The following is a 26884-nucleotide window of genomic DNA, read 5'->3' on the forward strand; positions in this document are numbered from 1 at the left end:
GCTAGGCTTGGGCCAGGCAGCTTTGAATATCCAGTTCAGCACAATGTTCAACCACCTAAGTGAATCTGGATAAAGATGGGACTGCATTTATATATATACAGTAGGGAAAAACGTTCAAAAAGTGGCCTAAGTCGGTACTTGGATGATCAAAAAGACAGATCGCCCAAGTACCGATAATCAAAACTGGTTTTAGACGTATCTAAAACCAGCTTAGGCCTTTCCCCTGCCTCTGAACGCCTAGAGCGAAAAGAGGCATTTTTGGAGGAGGGGAAAGGGTGGGAGGTGGGCCGACTTAGACTTAGTCGTCTGGCAGCCATAACCAAAAAGGGTTGCCAGGTTGCCAGATGGAACTTATACGTTTTGACATAGACCAAGTCAAAACAGGTAGAAGTTCCAGCCCAGGCAACTTGTCCACCCCCAACCGCAATGATCGCAGCAGGAGAGACACCTAATTTCTCCTGCTACGATCGCGATCCCCCTCCGCCCCGAACTGCCATGAACCGGCAGTTCTGGATCTCAAGCCCTTCAGCTGGCACTCCCTCCAGAACCCACAATCGTAGCAGAAGGGATCCCAAACCCCCCCCCCCCCCCCCCCCCCACCACCACCACCACCACGAATACCAGCAGGAGGGATCTCAAGCCCTTCTGCCAAAGGCATACCCCTCGTGAATACTGGCAAGAGGAAGTCCATGCCCTCCTGCCAAAGGCGCACCCTTGTGAACCCCTAAACATCCCCCACCTTCTACCCCAGTCCCCCCACCACCACTTACCTGGAAGTTAGTTGGACGGATGGAATGGCGGGCCTATCCCTTCCCAGTGCATTGTGATAGGAGGGGCCTTAGACACATGGGCCAACCGGAATTAAAAAGTTATTAACACATGTCGTACGACTATATTTTCGGTAACAGCTCCACCCATATGGAATTCACTGCCAGCTTACTTAAGGAAGGAAAAAAAATTGTGATAAGTTTAAAGGAGCCCTTAAAACTTTTCCTTTTAAAAGACGCGTTTGAATCTTAATTTCAACTAACCTCCAATCTCTGTTGACTTTTAAATATTTTATGTTCTTTTCCCCCTCCTCACGTTCTATCCTTTTTATGTTTGTTTCCTAAAAATATTGTAGTTCTCCCTTTCTCCTAATGTCTGTTATTGTCTTTGTCACGATTCATATTTCAGATGATTACATGTATTCCCCTCATTTTAATTGTACATCGCTTAGAATTTTATTGCTAAGCGATTAATCCAATTTTAATCAACTTGAAACTTGGATGGTGTATCTCCAACCCATCTCGAAACGCTCTCACCCCCACGCACTAGCTCTGGATATTATTGTGAGAGACATTTAAATACCTACGCAGCATAAGTGCACAGCAGTCGAGAGTCTCTTTCAGCTGAAAGAAAGCTCTGGAATGAGAGGGCATAGGAAGAAGGTGAAAGGGTGCGAACTACGAAGTAAGCTGAGGAAATACTTATTTACGGAAGGGATGGTGAATTTGTGGAACAGCCTCCTGGTGGAGGTGGTGGAGACGACAAGTGACATAGTAACATAGTAGATGACGGCAGATAAAGACCCGAATGGTCCATCCAGTCTGCCCAACCTGATTCAATTTAAATTTTTTTTTTTTAATTATTATTTTTTATTATTTTTTATTTTTTTTTCTTCTTAGCTATTTCTGGGCAAGAATCCAAAGCTCTACCCGGTACTGCGCTTGGGTTCTAACTGCCGAAATCTCTGTTAAGACTTACTCCAGCCCATCTACACCCTCCCAGCCATTGAAGCCCTCCCCTGCCCATCCTCCACCAAACGGCCATACACAGACACAGACCGTGCAAGTCTGCCCAGTAACTGGCCTAGTTCAATATTTAATATTTTTTTCTGATTCTAGATCCTCTGTGTTCATCCCATTCTTCTTTGAACTCAGTCACAGTTTTACTCTCCACCACCTCTCTCGGGAGCGCATTCCAGGCATCCACTACCCTCTCCATAAAGGGTAGTGGATCTCTAAGGGAGAGAGAGGGATGGATGAGCAGACTGGCTAGGCCCAGATGGTCTTTATCTGCCTTCGTTTTCTCTGTTCCTGTGTAGGTCTCATTTCAAGCCAATGATGAAACTTTTCTTCTTTTCCAGTCTGTTGCACAATGTGTTATCTTCCTTTTCCTTCTGCGGTGTCTAGAGATGAAATGTGGGAGAAAAATGATAACCAAAGATCCTGTTTTCAGGTTTGTCCCGAGAATAATACAATCCTACAAATGCTACTGTCTTCAGCTATCTAATGTAATAAAACCCTAAGCCGCGCTTGCGCACTCCCACCTGCGTGCGCCCGTTTTCTGTGAGCTGTAGGGCACCGCAGGTAGGAGTGCGCATGCGCGCGAAGCTCTCTCTCTCCTCCCCCCCCCCCCCCCGAGGCGGATGGCGGCCATGGCGGCTGCAGGCCACGGCGGCCAAGCCCGGACGGCATTTAAAAATAAAACAGGCAAGTTTTTAAAGGATGGCTTTTCAACCCCACCACCACCACCGCTGCCGCTGTACCTTTTAAAACCCTCCCCCCTCCCCCCAGCTTTGTGGTTAAGGCCTGGCTTCTTCGGGCAGCAGCAGCGTTTAAAATTCGCTGCTGTTGCCGGCTTCAGGCCTTCCTCTCTGGTGGGTCCTGCCTACTTCATGTTTTCATGATGACAGGACCCGCCAGAGAGGAAGACCTGAAGCCGACAACAGCAATTAATTATAAATGCTGCTGCTGCTGCCCGATGAAGTTGAAGGAGGAAAGGGAGCAGAAGGGGAGAGAATGGTAGGGCATGGAGGTAAGGAGGAAGGTATGGGGGGGGGAGGAAAATGCTGCACAGGGAAGTGGGGTGGGAGGGAAATGCTGCAGCACACGGAAATGGAGGGGCAGAAAAAGGAAGGGAGGCGTACTGCTGGGCAGGGGAGCAGGAAAAAGGGGTTGATGGACAGGGGAAGAGGTGCTGATGGACAGGGGGGCAGAAAAATGAAGGCAGGCCTACTGCTGGACAGGGGGAGCAGGAAGGAGGTGATGATGGACAGGGGGGGAAGAAAAAGGAAGGGAGGGCCTACTGCTGGACAGGGGGAGCAGGAAGGAGGTGATGATGGACAGGGGAGGTAAAACAAAGGGAGAAGGGCTGCTGCTGGATAAGGTGAGCAGTGATGGGGTGGTGGAGGACACAGGGAGGTAAAAGGAAGGGAGAAATGGACAGGGGGAGCAGGCAAGGAAAAAAAAAGAAAGAAAGAAAGACAGAAATACAGAAAGCGGCTAAGGAGAGAGAAAAAAAAATAAAGACAGACACACACACATATATTCTAGCCCCCGTTAATGTAACGGGCTATAAGACTAGTTTCTCCATAAGACATCTGGCAACCACTTAATGTGTCCATGATATAGAGTAGGGTTACCAGATTTTACTTTAGTAAAATCCGGATCCCCTAGCCCCGCCCATCCAGTTCCACCCATCCCCGTCCTGCTACACCCCAGTCCCCCCCCCCAATCCCACCCTAACCCCATGCTAGTCCCTCCCCCACCCCCGCTGCCTGCTCTCGTCGGGCAGGAGGGCATCCGAGCATGCGCAGATATGAAGCCACGATGTCATACCATGGGACATGATGGCTTGGCATCCGCGCATGCGCAGATACCCTCCTGTCTGACGTGATGTAGAGGAAGCTTTTCAAAACCCGGACAAAGTGCCGGGTTTTGAAAAGCCGTCCGGACCCTCCTCGAAAAGAAGGACGTGTCCAGGGAAATCCGGACCTCTGATAACCCTAATACAGAGTACAAAGAAGACAATTAAGTTTGTGAGAGACGGAGCACTCTCAGATCTGTCTTGCATCAGTCTTATATCTTCACCGGTGTTAGGCCAGTGCATGGCGCCTTTGGATCTCACAGTTCACCAGGTCTTTTAGGCATCTGCTAAACCAAAGCCTAGAAGCTCAATTAAACCTTGTCTGCACACATCTTCGCGAGATGGAACACTGAATATTTATAGAACTTTGAATATCAAGGTCCAGTGGTGAGAGTAGGAAAATTATTGGTTCAGGAAGTTGGGCCGCTGTTCTGATGTTCCTCTGAGTGGCCATGTCATAATTTATTGAAATGTACTAGGTTGATAAAAATATTTCTTCTCATTGCACTCCCCCCACCACTATCCATGTACACATACAAGGGAGTGTTGAAAAGTTCTCAGCCCAACCAACCAACTTTTCCTAAATTCTGCGCCTTATTTTGCCAAAACGAAATTCTGTGTTTTGACGTTGTTTCAGATCATTGATTGAACCATATCCACGTCATTCTCTTCTTGGTTGGGCTGAGAACTTTTCAGCACCTCCTCATATGTAATAAAAGTGGGCCAAGTTTAGGACAATCAAGTCATTGTGACATCACTAATGAGGTTGGCTCTTATTGGTGGAATGAGGCATTATGACATCACAATCTCAGCTCAGGTTACCAGAGACTGAAACTCTTCACACTACCAGGAGTTGCTGAAAAGTTCTCAGCCCAACCAATCAACTTTTCCTAAATTCTGTGCGTTCTTTTTCCACTGGAACTGAAAAGAGGGTTACCTTATTTCATTAAGTGCCAATTTACAGAAACAAAATTCCCTGTTTTGACATTGTTTCAGATCATTGATCGAACCATATCCACGTCATTCTCTTCTTGGTTGTGCTGAGAACTTTTCAGCACCTCCTCATAGTGTGAAAAGTTTCAATCTCTGGTAACCAGAGCTGAGACTGTGATGTCATAATGCCTCATTCCACCAATAAGAGCCAACCTCATCAGTGATGTCACAATGGCTTGACTGTGCTATACTTTGCTCATTTTTATTACATACGAGGGGGTGCTAAAAAGTTCTCAGCCCAACCAACCCACTTCCTAAATTCCGAGCTTAAAAGAGGGTTACCTTATTTCGTTAAGTGCCAATTTGCACAAACAAAATTCTGTGTTTTGAGGTTGTGTCAGATCATTGATTGAACCATAGCCACGTCATCCTCTTCGTGGTTGGGCTGAGAACTTTTCAGCACCCCTTTGCAAATCTGTGGAATGGATTGCAAATCTGTGGAATGAATTGCCAAAAGGGTGTGCAATTTAATTCCAACATAGACAAATAATAATGTTATCTAAATAGTGGATGCCCATATTTGGTAGAAACTTCCGATTTTCTCGGGATTAGTTGTTATATAAGGATGACCTTCTAGCAGTAGTACCGCAAGACTACCACTAAGAGAAAGAGGTGCCACATGGGATGACAGTACTGGCTCAGGTGACAACAGAGGGAACCGCTGTATCTGAGGACCCCCCTGAACTACTACTGATGATTCTTAGTAGGTTTTGGGGATGGGGTGGGAGTCAGGGGTGGGGGAGAGTAGGACTCTGGGGACGTTTCCTGTCAGGAGGTACGGTTGTTCTGCCAGGTGTGGGGTTAATGAATTGGGAGAGTTGATCGGAGAGCGTTAGGTGTTTACAAGCATGATCGGGGGTTTGGATCATGGGGGAGGGGCCCGGATATAGTACCTTGATAGGGAGGAGCTACCTGAAACTTCATGTGTCTGTCATGCACTGAGTACTTTGTGCAGTAAGATGTGAGGAACACCGCCTTATTTACCAGGGATTATGCACTTATTGCATGTTGATCTTTGCTGTTAACACACAGTTAAGTGCAAAACCTACTGCACTTCAGTTCAAGGGTCCCTTCATCGCATTAATAGTAACTAGCCAAAGTTCCATCAATGCTTCAATGGCAGCAAATAAACAGAGCCTTTTCCTCTGTTAGAATTCTCCCCAGAAAAACCAAAGTCTTGCAAAACCCTGAGGATCCAACAGGAGAAGATGAAGACGTCCGTGCTGAAAGGGAGCGAGTTAGTAACCTAATAGCGTCAGAGCCCAATGAAGAGGTAAGCCAATTACTTAATCGGTTATTAACGCGAAAGATTTCTTTCATGACAGAGACAAAGAACGCTAGAGTTTGCCACTGAACAGCAGACTAAGGGGGAAAGTTAGCAACGCGGGCTAACGTTCTTTTACCGTTACCCCAGTTATTAGTAACTAGTCTTTAAGCCCATTACATTAACGGGTAGAATAGATGTGTCTGTCTGTCTGTGTTTCTTTCTCTCTCTCTCTCCTTGGCCGCTGTCTGTGTCCTTCTGTCTCCCCCCCCCCCCCACTGAGCAAAGCTGTCTGCCCCCAGCACACCCCTCCCCACAAAACAGCCCCCTTTCCTTCTCCCTGACTGTCTCTCCATGGCCCCCCTTCTGCATTCCCCCCAGAGCAAAGCTGTCTGCCCCCCAGCACACACCTCCCCCCAAAGCAGCCTCCTTTCCCTCTCCCTGTCTCTCCATGGCCTCTTTTGTCTTCCCCCCCCCCCCACAAGAGCAAAGCTGTCTGTCCCCAGCACACCCCTCCCCCAGAAGCAGCCCCCTTTCCCTCTCCCCCTGTATTGTTCCCGTTCTTACCCTCCCTCCATCCCGGCATCTTCTGGCCTGCTCCTCTTCAAAGCAGCCTATGAGCGTGGCCGGCTTTAGCGAACCTCGCAGGCCGCTCTCCAACTCGGTAGCACGTTCCCTCTGACGCGATCAGCGGCGGCGGCGGCGGCGGTGGGTGAGTGAGGGCGTGAGGGGGGAACCTCCAGAGTGTTCCCTGCCGAGGATGCGGGCAGGGAGAGAGCTTGCCTGCGCTTCCTCCAGCGGTTGGTGAGCGAGGGCGGGAGGAGGGGAGTGGCCAGAGTGTTCCCTGCCGCTGGGTTGTAAAATAGAATCTGGCCACGGATCAGAAAACACGGCCGCAGGGATCACGAAACCCTAAGTGCGCATGCGCGCTTAGGGTTTTATTATATAGGACTAGGTCGCATCGCATAAAGATATAGTCCACGAACATGTCAGAGAAGCAATTTTCTCCGTCAGTGGCCCCAAAGTATTGGAATTCCAATAAACCTCCTTTTACGAAACTGTGATAGCAGTTTCTAGCGCAGGGAGCCGCGCTGAATAGCCCGTGCTGCGCCCGACGCTCGAGTTCCTAAGAGTGTTGGGAGCAGCGCGGGCCATTCAGCGCAACTCTCTGCACTAGAAACTGCTGTCACAGTTTCGTGAAAGAGGGGATTAATTGATAAGTTCAAGGAAAAATTGAAAACGTACCTTTTTTCTGTTGCATATTCTCAGGTTTAACGGGTAGCACTGCTGGTATCTTGGAAAACAGAAGAACGCCCCTAATGTTGTATTTCATTCCCTTTGCTATAATTTTTTGTATTTATCCTAATTTTATGTATTGTGTTCTTTTTAGTTTGTAGTTCTTTTTACATTGTATTGTTATTAAAATTTGTTTTAGATTGTAAGCCGCCCTGAAGGCTCCCCCTAGGGCAGGATAGAAAATTTTAGATAAACTTGGATCGCATAAAATAGGACGTGTGTTACAATAACAACTCGCTCCTTTTCAACGTCTCTCCTTTATGACCTTCTCAGAATGCAGTAATTGTAGCCAGCAGCCTGCGGAAGGAATTCAAGGACCAAAGGACTTGTTCCATTTTCACAAAGAAGAAGAAAGTGGCTACCAAAAATATCTCTTTCTGTGTCAAAAAAGGTAATATTGTGTTTGTTTCCTGGTCTCTGGGGTCAATGCCTACAATAAATTACCTGAGTTTGTCCGTCAAGCCCCTTCCCTTCCCTTGTTTAAAAGCAGACTGAAAACCCACCTTTTTGATATAACCCTACTCCTCTGATGTCATAATGCCATAATAGTGTCATAACAGTCTTTGGGAAGCAGAGCTGAGATTGTGATGTCATAATGTCTCATTCAACCAATAAGAGCCAACCTCAGCAGTGATGTCACAATGGCTGGATTGTCCTGTACTCCCTTCTGCCCTCCAAATCAGCCAGCAGATTAACCCTTCCCCTTAACTGTATCCATGGCATCCTGTTTGTCTGTATTGTCTGTTTAGATTGTAAGCTCTTTGGAGCAGGGACTGTCTTCTTCTTTGTGGCTCTGTATAGTGCTGCGTAGCTCTGGTAGCGCTATAAAATAATAGTAGTAGCAGAAATATTCAAAGTGACTTAGCCAAGCAGGAGAGGTTCCTGTCTAGTCAGTGGCATAGTAAGGAGGGGTGGGAGTGCGGACTGCCCCTGGTGCCGTCTTCGCAGAGGGTGCTGGTGCCCTTATTCCTCTCTGCCCCTCTGTGTACCTCATTAAATGTTCACTGGCACAAGCAGCACCTTCCACTTACTGCTCACGCCAGCCTTGGCTCCCTTCTGACATCACTTCCTGATCGCGGGACCAAGACCTGACGTCAGAAGAGCAGGTAGAAAATGCCTGCTCGCACCGGCAAACATTTTAAGAGGTGGGCAGGGGCATTCAAGTGGCGGGGAAGAACGGCAGGGGTGCTCAAGCAGTGGGGGAAGAGTGGGGCAGGGCGCATGGCGCAGTGATGCCGGACAACCACCGTCCCGGGCGGGAACCTCCCTCGCTACGCCACTGTCCCTAGTTAACTCTTCAGCAGCACTTAACCGGATTGTGCCACAGAATATCTCCTCTAACCGCCTCGGCCAAAGCAGCTGTGTTCCGGGTGGTCTGGGGGCGGAGCCAGCACTTAACTGCATAAGGTAATTGGGAAAATTAGACTGCAAAAAACAAGAGTCCTATCTTAGGGGCCCTTTTGCAAAGCCATGGTAGCATTGCTCCCGTGGCAAATGCTCTGAAGCCGATTCAGTTCCTGTGGGCTTTGGTGTGTTTGCCGCGGGAGAATTGCTGCTATGACTTTGTAAAAGGGGCCCTTTTGTCTGGTTTCACATATCAAGTTAAAGGTTGATTATTGGTCTTAACTAGATAAATTCCATCTGTCTGCACTAATGGCGAGACCCTAACAAGAACGGTAGCAGAACGAGACTTAGGGGTGATCGTCAGTGGGAACATGAAGACTGCCAATCAAGTGGAGCAAGCTTCATCCAAGGCAAGACAAATCATAGGTTGCATACGGAGGGGTTTCGTCAGCCGTAAGCCGGAAGTCATTATGCCATTGTATAGATCCATGGTGAGGCCCCACCTGGAATACTGTTTGCAATTCTGGAGGCCGCATTATTGCAAGGATGTGCTGAGACTGGAGTCGGTCCAGAGAATGGCCACCCGGATGGTCTCGGGACTCAAGGATCTCCCGTACGAGGAACGGCTGGATAAGTTGCAGCTGTACTCACTCGAGGAACGCAGAGAGAGGGGTGACATGATCGAGACGTTCAAGTATCTCACGGGCCGCATCGAGGTGGAAGAAGATATCTTCTTTTTCAAGGGTCCCGCTTCAACAAGGGGGCATCTGTGGAAAATCAGGGGAGGACACCAGGAAATTCTTTTTCACTGAAAGGGTGGTTGATCGCTGGAATAGTCTTCCACTTCAGGTTATTGAGGCCAGCAGTGTGCCTGATTTTAAGGCCAAATGGGATAGACACGTGGGATCTATTCACAGAGAAAGGTAGGGGAGGGTCATTGGGGTGGGCAGACTGGATGGGCTGTGGCCCTTATCTGCCGTCTATTTCTATGTTTCTATGTTCTATACTAGAAATTGAATGCTGATGCCCAGACATATCCGGGGAAATCTGGATGTCTGATAACCCTGTGCTCAGGGCAAGAGGTGCAAATGTGTGCTGGGCACTTTCTCCCCAATACTCAGCCACTAGCGGTCAGCGCCTTTTAAAATTGGTTAGTGCACGGTTAAGGAGGTTAAGCAAACTGATTAGCGTAGAACATGCCTACTCTCCGCTCCTAACCTGCCTCCAGCGCTAAAGATAATTCGTTGCGGAAGCATGCTCGTAAACCAAATTGCTCGTATATCAAAGCAAATTTCCCCATAGGAAGTAAGGGAAACTCGCTTTGATTGGTTCCACCTCCTCCCCCCCCCCCCCTCCCGAGGCTACCGGCGCTGCTCCACTCCCCCCCCTTGAGGAATCCAACGCTGCTCCAAACCCCTCCCCCGCGAACCGGCATCCTCCCCATCACTCGCGTTGCCTCCCCCCTCCACCGCGATTGCACATGCTCAAAGCCTTCTGGTCTCGCTCTCTCCGAGATTGAGAGCGAGACCAGAAGGCTTTGAGCATGCGCAAATGCTCAAAGCCAGTCCAGCCCAGCCCAGCCCAAAAGAGGGAAGATCTCCGACGCACCGCCCAGCCCAGGCCGCGCCAGAAGAGGGAGGATCTTCGGGCACCGGCATTGGTGCCCAGTGGGGGTAAGGGATGTCATTGCCGTGCTCGGGGGGGGGGGGATGTAGGATCGCAGGGGGGGGATGCCGGATTGCGGGGGGGGGAGGCGCTCGTACAGCGAGGCAAGCTCGGTTTACGAGGCACCAAGTTTTCAAATGTTTTGCTCGTCTTGCAAAACACTCGCAGACCGGTGCACTCGTAAACCGAGGTAGCACTGTACCTGTGATGCACTCGCACATGCAAAACTTATAGGGGGATGCCTCAGCACATGTTTTGGCCATGGTAAGCACGCGTTAGTGCTCGCCTCAGCTTACTAAAAGAGCCTCTTGCAGAGCTATTTTTCAATAGTTAAGTTTAGGGTTACCAAATGGCTCCATAAAACAGGGCGGAATGAGATGTGTTAATTCGTTCTCTCGTAATATCTAAAATTGATTGCTGTAACTCATTATTAAAAGGGATGTGCCTAAAAGATATAAAACGTCTTCAACTGATACAAAAGACAGCCATCAAAATTATTTCGGGTTCAAAAAAATTTGATCGCGTCACCCCTTTGTTACAAAAAGCCCACTGGTTGCCTGTTCTACATAGGATTACATATCAAATTGCCCTCTTGACCTTTAAAACCATTCAAACTAATGCCCCAGCATTCATAGATAGATCACTGACCCCCTATGACCCTCCCAGAACCTTAAGATCAACCTCACCGCATCCCCTTAATGTCCCATCCTTAAAGATAATTGGCATTCGTCGTACCCTCATTTTTTTCTGTCACCGCCCCTTTAATTTGGAACTCTCTCCCTCTATACCTTAGAGCCAAACGAAACTTTCAGAAATTCAAAAGCAGCCTAAAATGCTTAACTAACTTTTATCCACATTTACTCTAGTAATTTTTAACTTTTTCCCTTTTCCTATTGTATTTTCCTTTTAGGTATTCTTTCTATAAAATTGTAGTTCTTCCCTCTTTTCCCATTGTTCTCAGGTCATAAGTATGTTTGTTTAGTTCATGTATGCCTTAATTAATTTAAAAATGTTCGTCTCCCAGTTATTTTTAAATACCTTGTACAACGCTTTGTACGTTTGGATAGGGAGGGGATATTTTATTAATACATATTATATTATACTGGATTATATGGTAGGGAGGGAAGGGGGAGGGATAAGATTTTAAGTAATGTGCAAATGATAGTCTGTAAGTGATATATTTATTGTTAATGTGATTGAATATATGTAACACTTAATGTAATTTTAAAAACGAATAAAGAATATTTTAAAAAAAAAAGAAAGAAAGAGAATGGTAATATTAATTTCAAGATAGAAATTTTGGAAAATATCACACGGAGACAAAATTTAAGGTTGATTAATTTTCCTAAATTAAGTCCTACTTCATCACTAGATATGTATAAACGACATCTTTCAGAGATTCTGAAAATCCCACAGAACTCTTTTCCACCTATTTCCAAAATTTATTATATCTCCTTGGGAAAGACTCTGGAAGATCACCAGGAACCGGAATTAGATCTATTGGATTTGACAAACTTAATAGAAAAAATCAAAACAGATCACATTTGCTGCATTATTTGTGCAATTAGCCTTAAATTCAGACAGAGATTGGTTATTGAAGTTGGTTTTTTTATATAAAGACTAGTCTTTAAGCCCATTACATTAACGGGTGCTAGAATAGATGTGTGTGTCTTTATTTATTTCTTTTTCTTTCTCTCCTCTTGGCCGCTTTCTGTCTCTCTCTTTCCTCGGCTGTCAACCATCACCCCTTGCCTGTTCCACCTGTCCAGCAGTAGGTCTTCTCCCTTCCTTTTACCTCCCCCTGTCCAGCAGCACTCCTTACCTGCTCCCCCTGTCTCTCTTCCCTGCTCACACTGTCCAGCAGCACTTCTTCCCTGATCCGCAGTCATTCTTCCCTGCTCCCCTGTTCCTCTTCCCTGCTCCCCTGTTCCTCTTCCCTGCTCCCCTGTTCCTGTTCCTCTTCCCTGCTCTGCCTGTCCAGCAGCACTCCTTCTTTTCTCCCCTGACCCTCTTCCCTGCTCCCCCTGCCCAGCAGCACTCCTTACCTGTGTCTCTCTTTCTCCTTAGTGTTTTGTTATTTTTTTAAATCTGTCTCTTTAGCCCCCTATCCTTCTGTGAGTGTCTATGTGTCTCTGTCCTTGTGCACTGTTGTTTGTTTGTTTTTTAGCTCCTGAGCCCCTCTGTTTCCATGGCAACCCTGTTCGCGGATGTGAGGGCCGTTTTGTGTTGGTGGGTCTGGCGTCGCCGTGTAGGGCGGAAGCGGGGCCTCAGCACCGGCCGGGCGGCGTCTGGCGTCGGCGTGTAGTGCGGAAGCGGGAGGCAGGGCCTCAGCAGCGGTCGGGCGGCTCGTGCCGCCGGCCCCCAGGAGCTCGAGGCCGGCAGCGGACATGGCTGGCATGTAGGGCGGAAGTGGGAGGCAGGGCCTCAGCAGCGGGTGGGCGGCTCGCACCGCCGGCCCCCAGGAGCTCGAGGCCGGCGGCGGATATGGCTGGCGTGGCATGGTGGAGTTCGGTGACGTAAAACCCGCGCATGCGCAATCGTGTTTCCACGACGGATCAGGGAACACGATTTTTTAGTGTGCATGCGTGTCCTACCATTTTATTATATTAGATGTTTTGTTTCTGAATCAGAAGATAAGAATGTACCCAGATGTATCTAAATTAACACAAAAATGGAGGAAACAATTTCTGCTTTTGAGACCCCAGGTTTTGAAACTGGGAGCTAGTTTTGTATTAAGGTTCCCTTGCAAATGTTTGATTAATTTCAAGGGGGCCAGATATACTTCTTTTGATTCTACACAGTTGACGAGATTTATCTTAGAAAATGAGGCGAGGTCTGCAAGGACCCCCTTGTCAATATTCAGGAATGAATGCTCAAAGAAGTTTCGTTCAGGTCCATTTCAGGCTACCATTATTTTCCTTAATAAGTGAGGGAGTCTTCGATTTTGATGGAACTCCTCCTTCACAGTTGAAACTTACCTAATTTACCTTGTTATTGTGTTTCCTTTTTACTGATATTACATTACATTACATTAGGGATTTCTATTCCGCCATTACCTTGCAGTTCAAGGCGGATTACAAAAGAATTATCCAAGATGTATTACAACAAGAACTTACAAAAAAAAAAAAAAAATTGGTCATTTTCAAAAAGAGTGAGAAATGGGTAAGGTTATTTGTTTGGGGTAGTTGGCTTTAGTGAGAGGTGGAGTTTGAGACTTGCGCTATTATTTCTTTTTTCAGAGTTTTCTTGAAGAGTATGGTCTTTACTTCTTTTCTAAAAGTCTTGTAGTCGAGGGATGCCGTCAGTAGATTGGCGATTTGGTTGTCTAGTTTGGCTGCTTGAGTGGCCAGGAGGCCATCATATAGTTTTTTCCGTTTGACCTCCTTAATTGGGGAGTATGAGAATGGGGTGTGAGTTTTCCTATGTCTGGTTGCGGTGTTGTGGATGAGGCGGTTATTCAGGTAGTTTGGACTGTCTCCGTATAAAGTCTTAAATAGTAGGCAGTAGAATTTAAATTGTATTCTTGCTGGGATCGGAAGATTGGAGATATGCTTCTGTAATGTGATCATGTTTCTGCAATGAGTCTTAGTGCTGTGTTTTGGATAGTTTGTAGTTGTTTTGTTATGGTTGTAGGGCATGGGAGGTAGAGGATATTACAGTAGTCAAGTAGGCCTAGTATTAAGGACTGAACTATGAGCTGGAATTGAGTTGGATATGTTGATGTCATATGATTATTATTGTTATAAAAAATTGAAACTTAACAAAGATTTAAAGTACAAAACAAAAAGACTATCCAACACACACAAAAGAGGCAAGTGACATGTCTCAGTCCAAGCAATTACGCTATATTTCTTAGTCCAAAAAATAGTCCAACAAAGTGAAACACTTTCTTCCATTGTTGACCCAACTAGGATCCCAGTTTCAGCAAATGCCTTCCTCAGGGGACTAGAAAGGTACTGATTTAGCATGTACAACTAGGAAAAGAATACCATGTTTGCATGACGAATGCTAGAAACGAAACCAAAAATATAAAACTATGAAACAAAGGAGAGCTGGCAATTCTCCTAAGTGTTATAGTATGGTAATGTCAAACATATATCAATATTGCATGATATCTCAATAAGTACAATGAGGTTAATGACCCCCCTAGTATGTTCACAAGTATTCTTATAGTTTTTGGGCTGGTTTTTGTGCTTCTTGAGATTGTGCTGCAGTGAGGGATAATATTAACTAAGAAGATTTTGTTTCTTTCAGGGGAAGTCTTGGGCTTATTAGGGCCCAACGGAGCTGGTAAAACTACCTCAGTATTTATGTTGACTGGAGAATCGTCGCCATCTGCAGGTCAGGTAGGTGCAGGAGCCTCACAAGTTGGAAATACGCTCTCGGTAGCACATCCCCAAACGCTCCTACCCCCACGCGCTAGCTCTGGGTAGGTACATCCCTAGAAAAAAACACCCCCCACAGAGAATATAGAAGGGAAACTGTAAAAACAGAGGGCTGTAGAAGCCTCAGAGGGCTGACACTGAGATATACAACCTACAGGTTCTGGTCTGTATTTAGGTGAGATTGTTACTGACCAAAGGTCAGGACCATCTAAACATCAATCAGCTGAAAACGAGCATGAAACGAGCCCCAATGGCACAATCCCATGTACCATGACCAGAGTCCTCACTCTTAGGAAGGGCCTATTTCTAAGTCCCTGGGAGATTTATATTGCACAACCGGTACACCGTCCAGTAGCGTGAAGGAAAATGTGCCCCGACAATTCCGCTCCGTCAAATGCGTGCAGTGACAAGTGCACGCATGAAGGGAGCGGGATTATTGGGGCACAATTGTATGTTTAGTGGAGGGGGGTTCGCGGCAATCGAGCGCATGGGCATCCCCCTGAAGGACAGCGCCATTGTACTGGGGGGGGGGGATTCCCCACACACATACCCTGAGAGCGGAAAAGCCAAAACGGAAAGGGTTCGGGGGGAGACCGGGAGTTTTAAGTGTAGTGGGGGGTTCCCTCCTCCCCACAACCCCTCTGAACAGGAGCGTGAGTGTGTTGGGGGGTTCCCCCCAAACTCCCCTCTCAGAGCGCAAACGGCAAGGCCTAGGGGTTCATAGACAACGGCGTGAAAGACAAAGGCGCGCGTCGACAATTGAGCGCAAGACGGAGGCGCGTGCCAAAGAAAATTACAGTTTTTAGGGGCTCCAACGGGGGGTTTTGTTGGGGAACCCCCCCACTTTACTTAATAGACATCGCGCCAGCATTATGGAGGGTTTGGGGGGTTGTAACCCTCCACATTTTACTGTAAACTTAACTGTTTCCCTAAAAACAGGGAAAAAGTGAAGTTTTCATTAAAATGTGGGGGGTTACAACCCCCAAGCCCCTCACAACGCGGTGCGATGTCTATTAAGTAAAGTGGGGGGTTCCACCCCCACGGCCCCCCGTTGGAGCCCTAAAAACAGTAATTTTGAGCGGTGCGCGCCTCCGCGCTGCGCTCAATTGTCTGGGCGCGCCTTTGTCCCAGCGCGCTTTTGACCTGACACCAGGCCTAGGTGGTGGCACGCCAATGTCCTGCGCGCATTTGACAGGTCACTGCACTACCGGTGATATCGCTTGCTACTTTTGGGGATTCTGACAGGTACTTGTGACCTGGATTAGCCACTGTCGGACACAGGACATGAACCTGACGGACCTTTGGTCTGACCCAATATGGCAGTACGTAGGGATTTGTGTCTTTCCAGAAGCCACTGTTGATAATCTGCTTATGAAAAGCAAGCAACAAAAGAGGAAAACCCACACGGTCTGCAGTAAATGTAGCAGAAACCAGAAACAAAGAAACTGCAGACAGCTGTACAAAGATGCAGGCTGAATTTATTAAAACATAATAAAGAATGCGGTTAATGTTACCACCTTGAACCAAACCAAAGGACCCGACACGGTCCTTGTTTCGGTAAACATGCCTTCATCAGGGGTCCTAATAAACCAAAATAAAATAACTCAAGTTGTACATAAGAAATGACATATATAAAAAATAATGAGTACAGTGGTACCTCAGTTTACAAGTGCACCGGTTTGCGAGTGTTTTGCAAGACGAGCAAAACATTCGCAAAATTGGCGCCTCGGAAACTGAGCGTGCCTCGATTAGCGAGCCCAACCCCCCCCCCCCCCGCAAACCGGCACCCTCCCCCCCACGATCCGGCACCCCCCTCGCCGCCATCGGACACCCCCCCCGCAGCGACCTGAGGTCCCCCCAACCCACCCGGACCCTCTTCTTACTTTAGTGTAGCCTCCACATCGGCACCAGCACCAGCATGTCCTGTGCGTTGGTGCCGGTGCCCCGAAGATCTGCTCAAGGCCCAGCACAGGAGGCAGATCTTCGGGCACCAACGTACAGGACATGCTGGTACCGGTGCCGGTGCGGAGGCTACACTAAAGTAAGAAGAGGGTTTGGGTGGGTTGGGGCGACCTCAGGTCGCGGCGGGGGGGTGCCCGATGACGGCTAGGGGGGTGCCTGATGGTGGTGAGGGTTGCCAGATCGCGGGGGGAGGGTGCCGGTTCGCAGGGGGGCCTTCAGGGGGAGCAATGCCGGTTCTCGTGTGGGGGGGAACCTATCAAAGCGAGTTTCTATTATTTCCTATGGGGAAACTCGCTTTGATAAACGAGCATTTTGAATTACGAGCATACTCCTGGAACGGAATATGCTCGTAATCCAAGGTACCACTGTATGTATATATATATATATATATATATATATATATATATATATATATATGTGAAAATTTGTGAAGATATGCAACAGCTGTCACAAGTAATTAAATCAAAATCCAACCTAAGTGACATAAAAGATATTACATAACTAGTGTCCTGCAGAAAATTCTGTGGTAACCAGAAGACTGTGAGCAAGGTGCTGAAAAGAAAACATGCAAATATACAAATATAAGCAAGCCAGAATAAAGGACATATATAAACTGGAGATATGTGTAATGCCACTCTACCCAGGTGGCTAAGGTATCAGATAAAACCGCAGACGAAAAGCTGTAAGAATGAAGCTTAATTGATAATGACTCAAGACAATAAAGGACAATAAATTAATAATAAAAATTAAAATTAAAAGCATATTTGTCGGTCCTGGAACACAGACCATCAAATGAGATCTAAAATGTGAAGCCAACACAAAAGCATGACGCTAGAAAAGTGTATAGAAAAGTCCAAAAATTCAAAAACCGAAATAGGGGAATAACAAAACGTACTGAGCAGTCCTAAAGCATAAACCAACGAAGTAGATCTAAAAATAAAAATGAAGATAAAAAGGCAACACAGAGGCACGACGCAAAAAGAGTCTATTAAATGGATGAACGGGTTAAATACTATCACAGAACTACTGTGAATATAGTTACAAAGAATGGGGAATTCACATGAGCGCAAAAATAAGCTTCAGGCACCAAATAGATGGGACTATACCGCGAGAAAAAAAAATACATATTTATGTATCTTAGTAGAATGTAGGGCTTACCTTAGCCCGTGCGCGTGAGAGCAGTAGCAATGAACCGATCTCTTGAGTGGTCCGCTGTAGCGAAAAATGACGCCGCAGGAAGCGGAAGCTTATGTAGGCAGGGGGGGTCACATGAGGTAAAATCACGTGCAGCAAAAATCATACGGCAGGACGTAAACGCTTGAAAAACGTGAGAAAACGTGAAAAAAAGGGGGGAACTGAATGTATGGGCATCTGTGTATTGGCTCCAGTCCTCCTCCTAGCTGCCCCCCCCCCCCGGTTCTTTCCTGCCCCTCCCCCCACCGTGTGCGCGGGACCCGGAAGTGACGTCGGAGAGAGCCAACACCAATGCGGGCAGCGAGTTTGTGATACTGCTCACGCCGGGAAAAATTAAGGAGATATGAGGGAAGGAAAGGAGCACATGCGTGCAGCGGGGGACGGATAGGAGGACTGGAGCCAGCGCACCCACCAAGATGGCGCCCAGGGAGGACTTCCCCTCCCCCCTCTTACTATGCCACTGTCAGAGCCCAAATGTGGGAATTCCTAGTTGATCTGGAAGCAGTGGCGTACCTAGGGTATGTGGCACCCGGGGCCCATCATTTTTTGACACCCCCCCCCCCCCCATGTAAAATTTTTTTTTTTTTTTTTTTTTTTTTTGCAATAACCATGAAATGGAATAAATGGTCAGAATAGAAACAGGCAGTGAAAATTTTCTTTTATTGAACCTCATATATGTAACCATTATTCCAAACATAACATAACATAAATTATGTCTAAATTGTCATGACATTAGAAGTACATATGGAGTAGTTGCAGGTGATGCTTGGGACAGTTCTGATTGTGTTAGTTCGGTTTTATGTGTTTTTTGAATAGAAGGGTTTTTATTTCTTTTTGAAGGTTTTGCAGTCTGTGGTTGATATCAATTGGTTGTAGAGTTGGGGGTCGAGTGTTGCAGCTCGAATGGCTAGGAGGTTGTCGAACAGTTTTTTTTCTTTTGACGTTTTTGGTTGGAGGGTGTGTGAATGGTGCACAAGTTCTCCTATGTCTGTTTGAAGTGGATTGAATTATTTAGCTGAAGAAATTAGTTACCCCCCCATTCCACACACATTAATTCTCTTCCATTTTTGTTCCCATTATAAAAAACACTGATAAGTTCCCAGAAAAAAAATACATTAAAATAAGAAGTGAAAACAAAGGCCCCTACAGATGAGAACATAACATAAGAATAGCCTAACTGGGTCAGACCAACGATCCATCATGCCCAGTAGCCCATTCTCATGGTAGCCAATCCAGGACACTAATACCTGGTCAAAACCCAAAGAGTAGCAACATTCCATGCTACCGATCCAGGGCAAGCAGACACTTCCCCCATGTCTTAATAACAGATTATGGACTTTTCCTCCACGAATTTGTCCAAATCTTTCTTAAAACCAGCTACACTATCTGCTTTTACCATAACTTCTGGCCACTTCATTTTTAAGTTTAGATCTTTCCTTTCAAACAGAGACCTTGCTAGATGTCAAATACAGCACAAGGTAACTTCACATGGACTTAGCTGTGCAGGAAATGTGAATCTCCTCATACACCCACCATATAGTGCAAAAATGTGCAAAGGTCTGTTTTTTTCTTTCGATCACTACATAGCCTAATGCCACACAAGCAGCGCTGTTACAAACATATTCTGTAGGTCAATGCTAAGGATAACAAAGTTTCCTTCCTTGGACCAGAAGGAGATAAACCACTGGAAGAGATCCCAAAACAACACCCAAAGACCCACTCAGTGTGTGAATCAGTTGAGTGGAGTGGACTAACTGGGGGGTGGAAATGGGCCCGGAGTTTGCTCAGCAGAATTTCCCAGACCACCTCTTCCTCTCAACACATTGACACGCTGCCACCATCACCACTAGGAACACCTCACTGGGTAGGCCAGCTATGCTATAAACTTTATAAAACACATTATTATATTTTCTTATAAAGCACATATTTTAACTGACCTCTCTGACATCCTCAGCCTTTCCATTCACAAAAATAGAACGAAGAAAAGTTCCCATTTCCTGCTGTCTCATGTCCCCGGCCTATACAATATTTTTTTTCTGCAGACCCTTCAAAAGTCTGACCAAATCCTCGTTTCACTTGCATTATAAAGTACTGAGGATGCCATCTCTCCCCAATCCCAGGTCCTAAAGTCTAAGACAGTAGCGCAAACTAATGCTGCCAGATACAGGAAAAAAAATTTTTGATTCGATTCAGCCCTATTGAATTGGTTTTTCAATTCGATTTTCCTGCCCAGTTGGGTGATTTTTTTCAAAACTCCTGGTGGGTTTTATAGCTTTTTCACCCCCTTTGGCTTCTCCTAACCACACTGGCGCTGTGGTGTAAATAAAATAAAGAAACAAAAAGGACTTTTCCTCTCTCTGTTAAATCCTAGCTCACGTTTGCAGTCCAACACCAGCTCTGGCAGGATACACATTTCAAATCTGACATGTTATAATCACAAAACAGAAAATAAAATTAATTTTTCTACCTTTTGTTGTCTGGTTATATTTCAAATCTTGTTGGTCCAAGGCTCTGGTTTTCTTCTGATAACTTGCTTGCCAGGGTCTCCTTCTTTCTGCATGCTAACCATCCATCTGCCAACTCTGTCCTCCCTTTCCATTTCCCTTCCCTTCCCAGGAAGTCTGGTATCTTTCCTTTTTTTCATCTCCCTCCACAGATCCACCTTTTCTTAAATACCCTTTCATCCGGCATCTCTCCCTCCTTCCCCACCATCCCAGAGTCCACCATCTCTCCCTTTCTTTTCCTAATTACCCTCCTATCCAGTATCTCTATCCCTCCTCCACACCATCCCTTGTGTCCAATTTCTCTCCCTTTCTGTTCCTTCCCTCCCTAAATCCCATGGTCCATCATCTCTCTCCCTCTCCTCTATTTTCAGACCCATTATTTCTTCCCCCCCCCAAAGTTTGGCATATGCATGTCTCTTTGAACACCCCCTTCCCTCCGTGTACTTCTAAATCATGGTCCCCCCCCAAAGGCCTGTCCCCCCTTAAAGGTCTGCCTGTCCCACCTTGAAGGCCTGCACCCCCCTTGAAGGCCTGTCCCTTCCCCTTGTAGGCCTGTCCCCCCCTTGAAGGCCTGCCTGCCTGTCCCCCCCTTGAAGGTCTGCACCCCCCGAAGGCCTGCACCCCCCCGAAGGCCTGTCCCCCACTTGAAGGCCTGTCCCACCCCCTTGTAGCTTCTCCCCCCCCCCTTGTAGGCCTGTCCCCCCTTGAAGGCCTGCCTGCCTGCCTTTCCCCCCTTGAAGGCCTGTCCCCCCTTGAAGGCCTGCACCCCCTTGAAGGCCTGCACCACCCCCCTCGAAGGCCTGCACTCCCTTGAAGGTCTGCACCCCCCCCCCGAAGGCCTGTCCCCCACTTGAAGGCTTGTACCACCCCCTTGTAGCTTCTCCCCCCCTTGTAGGCCTGTCCCCCCCTTGAAGGCCTGCCTGCCTGCCTTTCCCCCCCTTGAAGGCCTGCACCCCCTTGAAGGACTGCACCCCCCCCCCGAAGGCCTGCACTCCCTTGAAGGTCTGCACCCCCCCGAAGGCCTGTCTCCCCCTTGAAGGCCTGTCCCCCCCTTGAAGGCCTGTCCCCCCCCCTTGTAGGCCTGTCCCCCCCTTGTAGGCCTGTCCCCCCTTTAAGGCCTGCCTGCCTGCCTTTCCCCCCCTTGAAGGCCTGTCTCCCCCTTGAAGGCCTGCACCCCCTTGAAGGCCTGCACCCCCCCTTGAAGGCCTGTCCCCCCCCCCTTGTAGGCCTGTCCCCCCCCTTGTAGGCCTGTCCCCCCCCTTGAAGGCCTGCCTGCCTTTCCCCCCTTGAAGGCCTGTTCCCCCCCTTGAAGGCCTGCACCCCCTTGAAGGCCTGCACCACCCCCCTCGAAGGCCTGCACTCCCTTGAAGGTCTGCACCCCCCCCCGAAGGCCTGTCCCCCACTTGAAGGCTTGTACCACCCCCTTGTACCTTCTCCCCCCCTTGTAGGCCTGTCCCCCCCTTGAAGGCCTGCCTGCCTGCCTTCCCCCCCCTTGAAGGCCTGCACCCCCTTGAAGGACTGCCCCCCCCCCCCCGAAGGCCTGCACTCCCTTGAAGGTCTGCACCCCCCCGAAGGCCTGTCCCCCCCTTGAAGGCCTGTCCCCCCCTTGAAGGCCTGTCCCACCCCCTTGTAGGCCTGTCCCCCCCTTGTAGGCCTGTCCCCCCTTTAAGGCCTGCCTGCCTGCCTTTCCCCCCCTTGAAGGCCTGTCTCCCCCTTGAAGGCCTGCACCCCCCTTGAAGGCCTGCACCCCCCCTTGAAGGCCTGTCCCCCCCCCCTTGTAGGCCTGTCCCCCCCCTTGAAGGCCTGCCTGCCTTTCCCCCCTTGAAGGCCTGTTCCCCCCCTTGAAGGCCTGCACCCCCTTGAAGGTCTGCACCCCCCCAAAGGCCTACACCCCCCCGAAGGCCTGCACCCCCCTGAAGGCCTGCCTGCCCCCCTTGAAGGCCTGCACCCCTTGAAGGTCTGCACCCCCCCCCGAAGGCCTGTCCCCCCTTGAAGGCCTGCCTGCCTGCCTGTCACCCCCCTCCCCCTTGAAAGCCTGCTTGCCTGCCCGCCCGCCCCACCCTGAAGGCCTGATGCCCCGACCCACCCCGAAGGACCGCTCGCCCCCCTGGCCTCCCCGCACCACCTATGAAGCAGCCGCAGCAGGATCGCGAAGTCAGCGTCAGCGATCCCTGCGCTGCTTCCTGCGCCATGGTCCCGCCCCTCCTCTGACGTCAGAGGAGGGGCGGGATCGCGGCGCAGGAAGCAGCGCAGGGATGCTGACGCTGACTTTGCGATCCTGCTGCGGGCTGCTTCACAGGTGGTGCAGGAAGGTCAGTGGGGCGAGCGGTCCTTCGGGGGTGGCGGGGGACTGAACGGCAAGGCCGGGAACACCCCCTTAGGGCTGGCACCCGGGGCGGCCCGCCCCCCCCCCCCGCCCCCCCCTAGGTACGCCACTGTCTGGAAGCCCAGAGAAGCAATAGGAAAGTGCCCGATTGAAAGCCGTATGTCTCTGTTCTCTGAAACCCAACTAATAGGCTGATTCTGCAGGTGATCATCAGAGAGAAGGATGCTGACGAGGGCTCAACTGGATTTTTAGGATACTGTGCCCAGGACAACTGCCTCTGGCCCCACATTACTGTGAAGCGACATCTGGAGATTTATGCTGCTGTCAGAGGAATAAAGAAAGAGGAGACAGATGTTGTTCTCAAACGGTAAACAGAACAAATGATCCAAGTTGAACAAGTTACAGAGCGATGGACAGTGCTGCTAATTATTCAGATTTACCGAGACTCGGATGCACCAGCTGACAGTCTAGACCGGGGCTGTCCAACCTCGGCCCTTGAGGGCTGCAATCCAGTCGGGTTTTCAGGATTTCCCCTAATGAACTGGCACGAGATCTGTTTGCATGCACTGCTTCCATCGTATGCAAATAGATCTCAAGCATATTCATTGGGGTTTTCATTCTTGAAAACCTGACCTGGCGAGGGCTGGGGGTTGGACACCTCTGCTCTAAACCAATGTTTCTCAGCCTGTTCCTGGAGGCATACCCAGCCACCGTGGCATAGTAAGTGTGGGAGAGGGGAGGGCGGGGGGCAGACAGCCCCGGGTGCCGTCTTCGCAGCGACGCCTGAGTTGGTGCCTCTCCTTTCTGCCCCCTCACGTGCACCTCTTGAAATGTTCATCAACGTGATTACCATCTTCCACCTGTTGCTCATGCCACACTTGGCTCTCTTCTGACATCATTTCCTGGTAGTGGGACCAGGATGTGACATCAGAAAGGAGTTGAGGCCGGCGCGAGCAGCTGGTAGAAGATTCTGCTTGCGCTAGTGAACATCTCGAGAGGTGAGGGGGGGAGACGCTCAAGCGATGAGGGGCGGGGCACAGCACAGCGATGCTGGATGCCACTGCCCCGGGCGCCAACCTCTCTCGCTACTCCACTGCCTAGCCAGTTGGGTTTGCATGAGATAGTTTTCATATAAATGATCTCCATGATATGCAAATCTATCTCGTGAAATTCACTGAGTAATTCTGAAAATCTGACTGGTTAACTGTGCCTCTGGGGGAGGATCGAGAAGCTCTGTTTCCCTCCAGTCCCGTTTTTGGGGCAATTAAGAAGGTGTGTCTGATTAATTGGGTCCTCCAAAGAGAAGCAGGATTGCCTCACAAATGGGTGATGTCATCTGACGGAGTTGGTGCAGGAACAAATATTCTATAAAGACAGACTGTTCATCCTCTCCAAGGTGGGGAGAATGAGAGGGCACTCTCTAAAGTTAAAAGGAGATAGATTCCGTCCAAACGTAAGGAAGTTCTTCTTCACCCAGAGAGTAGTGAAGAGCTGGAACGCTCTTCCAGAGGCTAGTGTAGGGGAAAACACCCTCCAGGGTTTCAAGACTAACCTGGACAAGTTCCTGCTAAACTGGGACGTACGCAGGTGAGGCTGGACTCATTTAGAGCACTGGTCTTTGATCTAAGGGCCACTGCGTGAGCGGACTGGTCTGACCCAGCAGCGGCAATTCTTATGTTCTATCTACAGCATACCTTCCTGCAGCTTTCTGATAGCTCAAAACATAAATGCAGTACTTGTCATGGGGGTCTGTTTTTCAGGCTTCACTTTTTCACAGAAAGATACTAGCAAGAACAAAATATTGCCTTTCATTATTTTTTTTTTTTTTTTCCTTTTTCCAGCATAGTGAATGCTTTGGACTTGAAGGAGCATCTTGAAAAACCAGCCAAAAAATTATCCGCAGGAATAACTCGAAAAGTGAGTGTTCCCTTCACTTTTTGCTAAAGAGCAAAGACTTTGCCTTCAGAATTTTATACAGTAATATAGGAGTGATTTTTTTTTTTTTTTTAAATTTATAACTTTCAATTTACAATTCAAGTATGACTTGTACAGAAAAATAAAGATAAGCCAATAAAGCACTAATATAATCATTCTACATCCCAAACTTATTACAAAGAAAATCATTATAGCTTAACTTCAGCTCTAGTCCACAATAAGGATCCAAGGTATACATAGCGGAAAATTAAGGTAATATTAGCAAGCTAAATTGTTATATAAAAGAAAATAGGCCCTTGAGGCTGAGACAGGTTAACAATAGTCAATTATCCTCTTATTTCCCCTTAAACCTGAGGTGCTGTAGACAAGATTTATGGGACTTAAAATATTGATTTTTCCAGATCTGGCTCGAGATATGCAAAGAAGGAGACGTGAATGTCTTCTTTTAAAACCAGGGGTTATAGCTTTGGGGGTGACTTTTTATCTTCGACATCCTTGTAAATGTGTGATACAATATCGTATGAAAAAATATGTCTTCTTTGATCCAATCTAACAATTCTTAAAGTGAACTCAAGACAGATCAACCAAAATACAAAATTTTCAGTGATGAGAAATATACTATTTTATGGGGTGTCAGAAAGACCTTTTGAAGTAAACTTCAAAAAATTCTTAAGATCTTCATTCATCCCCTATGGCTTTGTAAGTAGTCAATTAGATAATTATTCACTCATAGTAAATTACATAGAAAAGATAATAACTTAGCTTTTTTTCATTTATTTCTTTTTTTTCTTTTTTTCTTTTTCTATTAATTGCGTTGCACTGCTTTCTCTAGCGGTCAGCATATATCGCTCCCCTGCCGACGCGTTTCGCCTATCTTTGTCAAGGCATGGGGTCTGAATCATTAAATGCTCCTATCTATAGTGTTCAGCGGCTTCTAAGAAATTTAATGATTCAGACCCCATGCCTTGACAAAGATAGGCGAAACGCGTCGGCAGGGGAGCGATATATGCTGACCGCTAGAGAAAGCAGTGCAACGCAATTAATAGAAAAAGAAAAAAAGAAAGAAATGAAAAAAAGCTAAGTTATTATCTTTTCTATATAATTTACTATGAGTGAATAATTATCTAATTGACTACTTACAAAGCCATAGGGGATGAATGAAGATCTTAAGAATTTTTTGAAGTTTACTTCAAAAGGTCTTTCTGACACCCCATAAAATAGTATATTTCTCATCACTGAAAATTTTGTATTTTCTTTGATCCAAGCCAGTTGACAACATTCTTGTCTACAGGAGTGATTTTTTTTACAACCTACGCTTTATCCATGGGAGTAAAAGCCCTACTGCAGCTCCACCCTACCTCTGGCCCAATATAGGGCAGTGCATGGAAAATAATTTCAGCCTTAAACAGTAAGGTCGGTTGGCAAATGGTGATGTTACGTGTTTATCTGTTTAGTTACTCAGGTAAAATCATTTGGAATCTGTCTCATAATACCCTTTTTGCAAGTTTTACCTGTTAGTTCTGTAGATTTATGTAATTGGTGACTATTGAATGGGTTCCAAACCTGCCTATGGTTCCCAGAGTTCTTGCTGAAATGTGGTCAGTCAGATGATGTGGACTGCGCCCAAGGTATCTTCGATCACTGGATAGGATACAAGCTCTCCATGTTAGAATGATGTATCGCATCTCCAGACGAACGAACAACCTTGCCAAAATGCAGGCATCCAATTTCAGGAAATTATTCAAACCGGAAAAAATGATGGTGTTTGCAACCAGAGATATACAGAAATCTTGGCACTCATTCTGTACTTTTATTTTTAAACACTATTTATTAAATATCTCGAAAGCAAATTGCATCACTTTTCCACGTAGTCACCCAGTTTTCCAGTATCTAATCGAATCTAGTCTTCTTATTGGAGCTCGACTCGGCTCACAAGTAATCAGGAGACCAGAATATACATAAAATAAGGAGAAGTAAGGGTAGTAGAAATTAATTTACCCCCTCTTTCACAAAGGTGCGCTATGCTTTTTATTGCGCGGTAAATATTATCACACGCCAGGGGTAGGGAACTTCGGTCCTCGAGAGCCGTACTCCAGTCGGGCATTCAGGATTTCCCCAATGAATAGGCATTGAAAGCAGTGCACGCAAACAGATCTCATGCATATTCGTTGGGGAAATCCTGAAAACCCGACTGGAATACGGCTCTCGAGGACCGGAGTTCCCTACCCCTGTCACACGCTAACGTGTGCATGTTATCCCATGGGCGTGTTAGCAGTTAGCGCATGCGTTGATTCAGTGCGCGCTAAAATGCATAGCACACCTTCGTAAAAGAAACCCTTGGTCTATCATAAAAGTAGATCTTGCAATGTTAGCGATTAGTACATTC

At 47.5% G+C, this 26884-nt stretch overlaps 1 protein-coding gene across 3 annotated transcripts in view; it reads left to right on the plus strand.

The window, feature by feature from the left end:
• The window catches only part of LOC117367937 (ATP-binding cassette sub-family A member 9-like), a 174314-nt gene that overhangs the window by 134493 nt on the left and 12937 nt on the right, over nt 1-26884 (plus strand). For all 3 annotated transcript variants that reach the window (XM_033961056.1, XM_033961057.1, XM_033961058.1), the window contains 6 exons: nt 2129-2220; nt 5776-5896; nt 7457-7574; nt 14447-14538; nt 22767-22930; nt 24405-24480. In XM_033961056.1, the coding sequence (XP_033816947.1) occupies nt 2129-2220; nt 5776-5896; nt 7457-7574; nt 14447-14538; nt 22767-22930; nt 24405-24480 (663 nt within the window). The remainder of the gene's footprint in view (nt 1-2128; nt 2221-5775; nt 5897-7456; nt 7575-14446; nt 14539-22766; nt 22931-24404; nt 24481-26884) is intronic.

This window comes from Geotrypetes seraphini, chromosome 10, assembly GCF_902459505.1.
Source record: "Geotrypetes seraphini chromosome 10, aGeoSer1.1, whole genome shotgun sequence".
In the NCBI taxonomy this organism is placed as follows: Eukaryota; Metazoa; Chordata; class Amphibia; order Gymnophiona; family Dermophiidae; genus Geotrypetes; species Geotrypetes seraphini.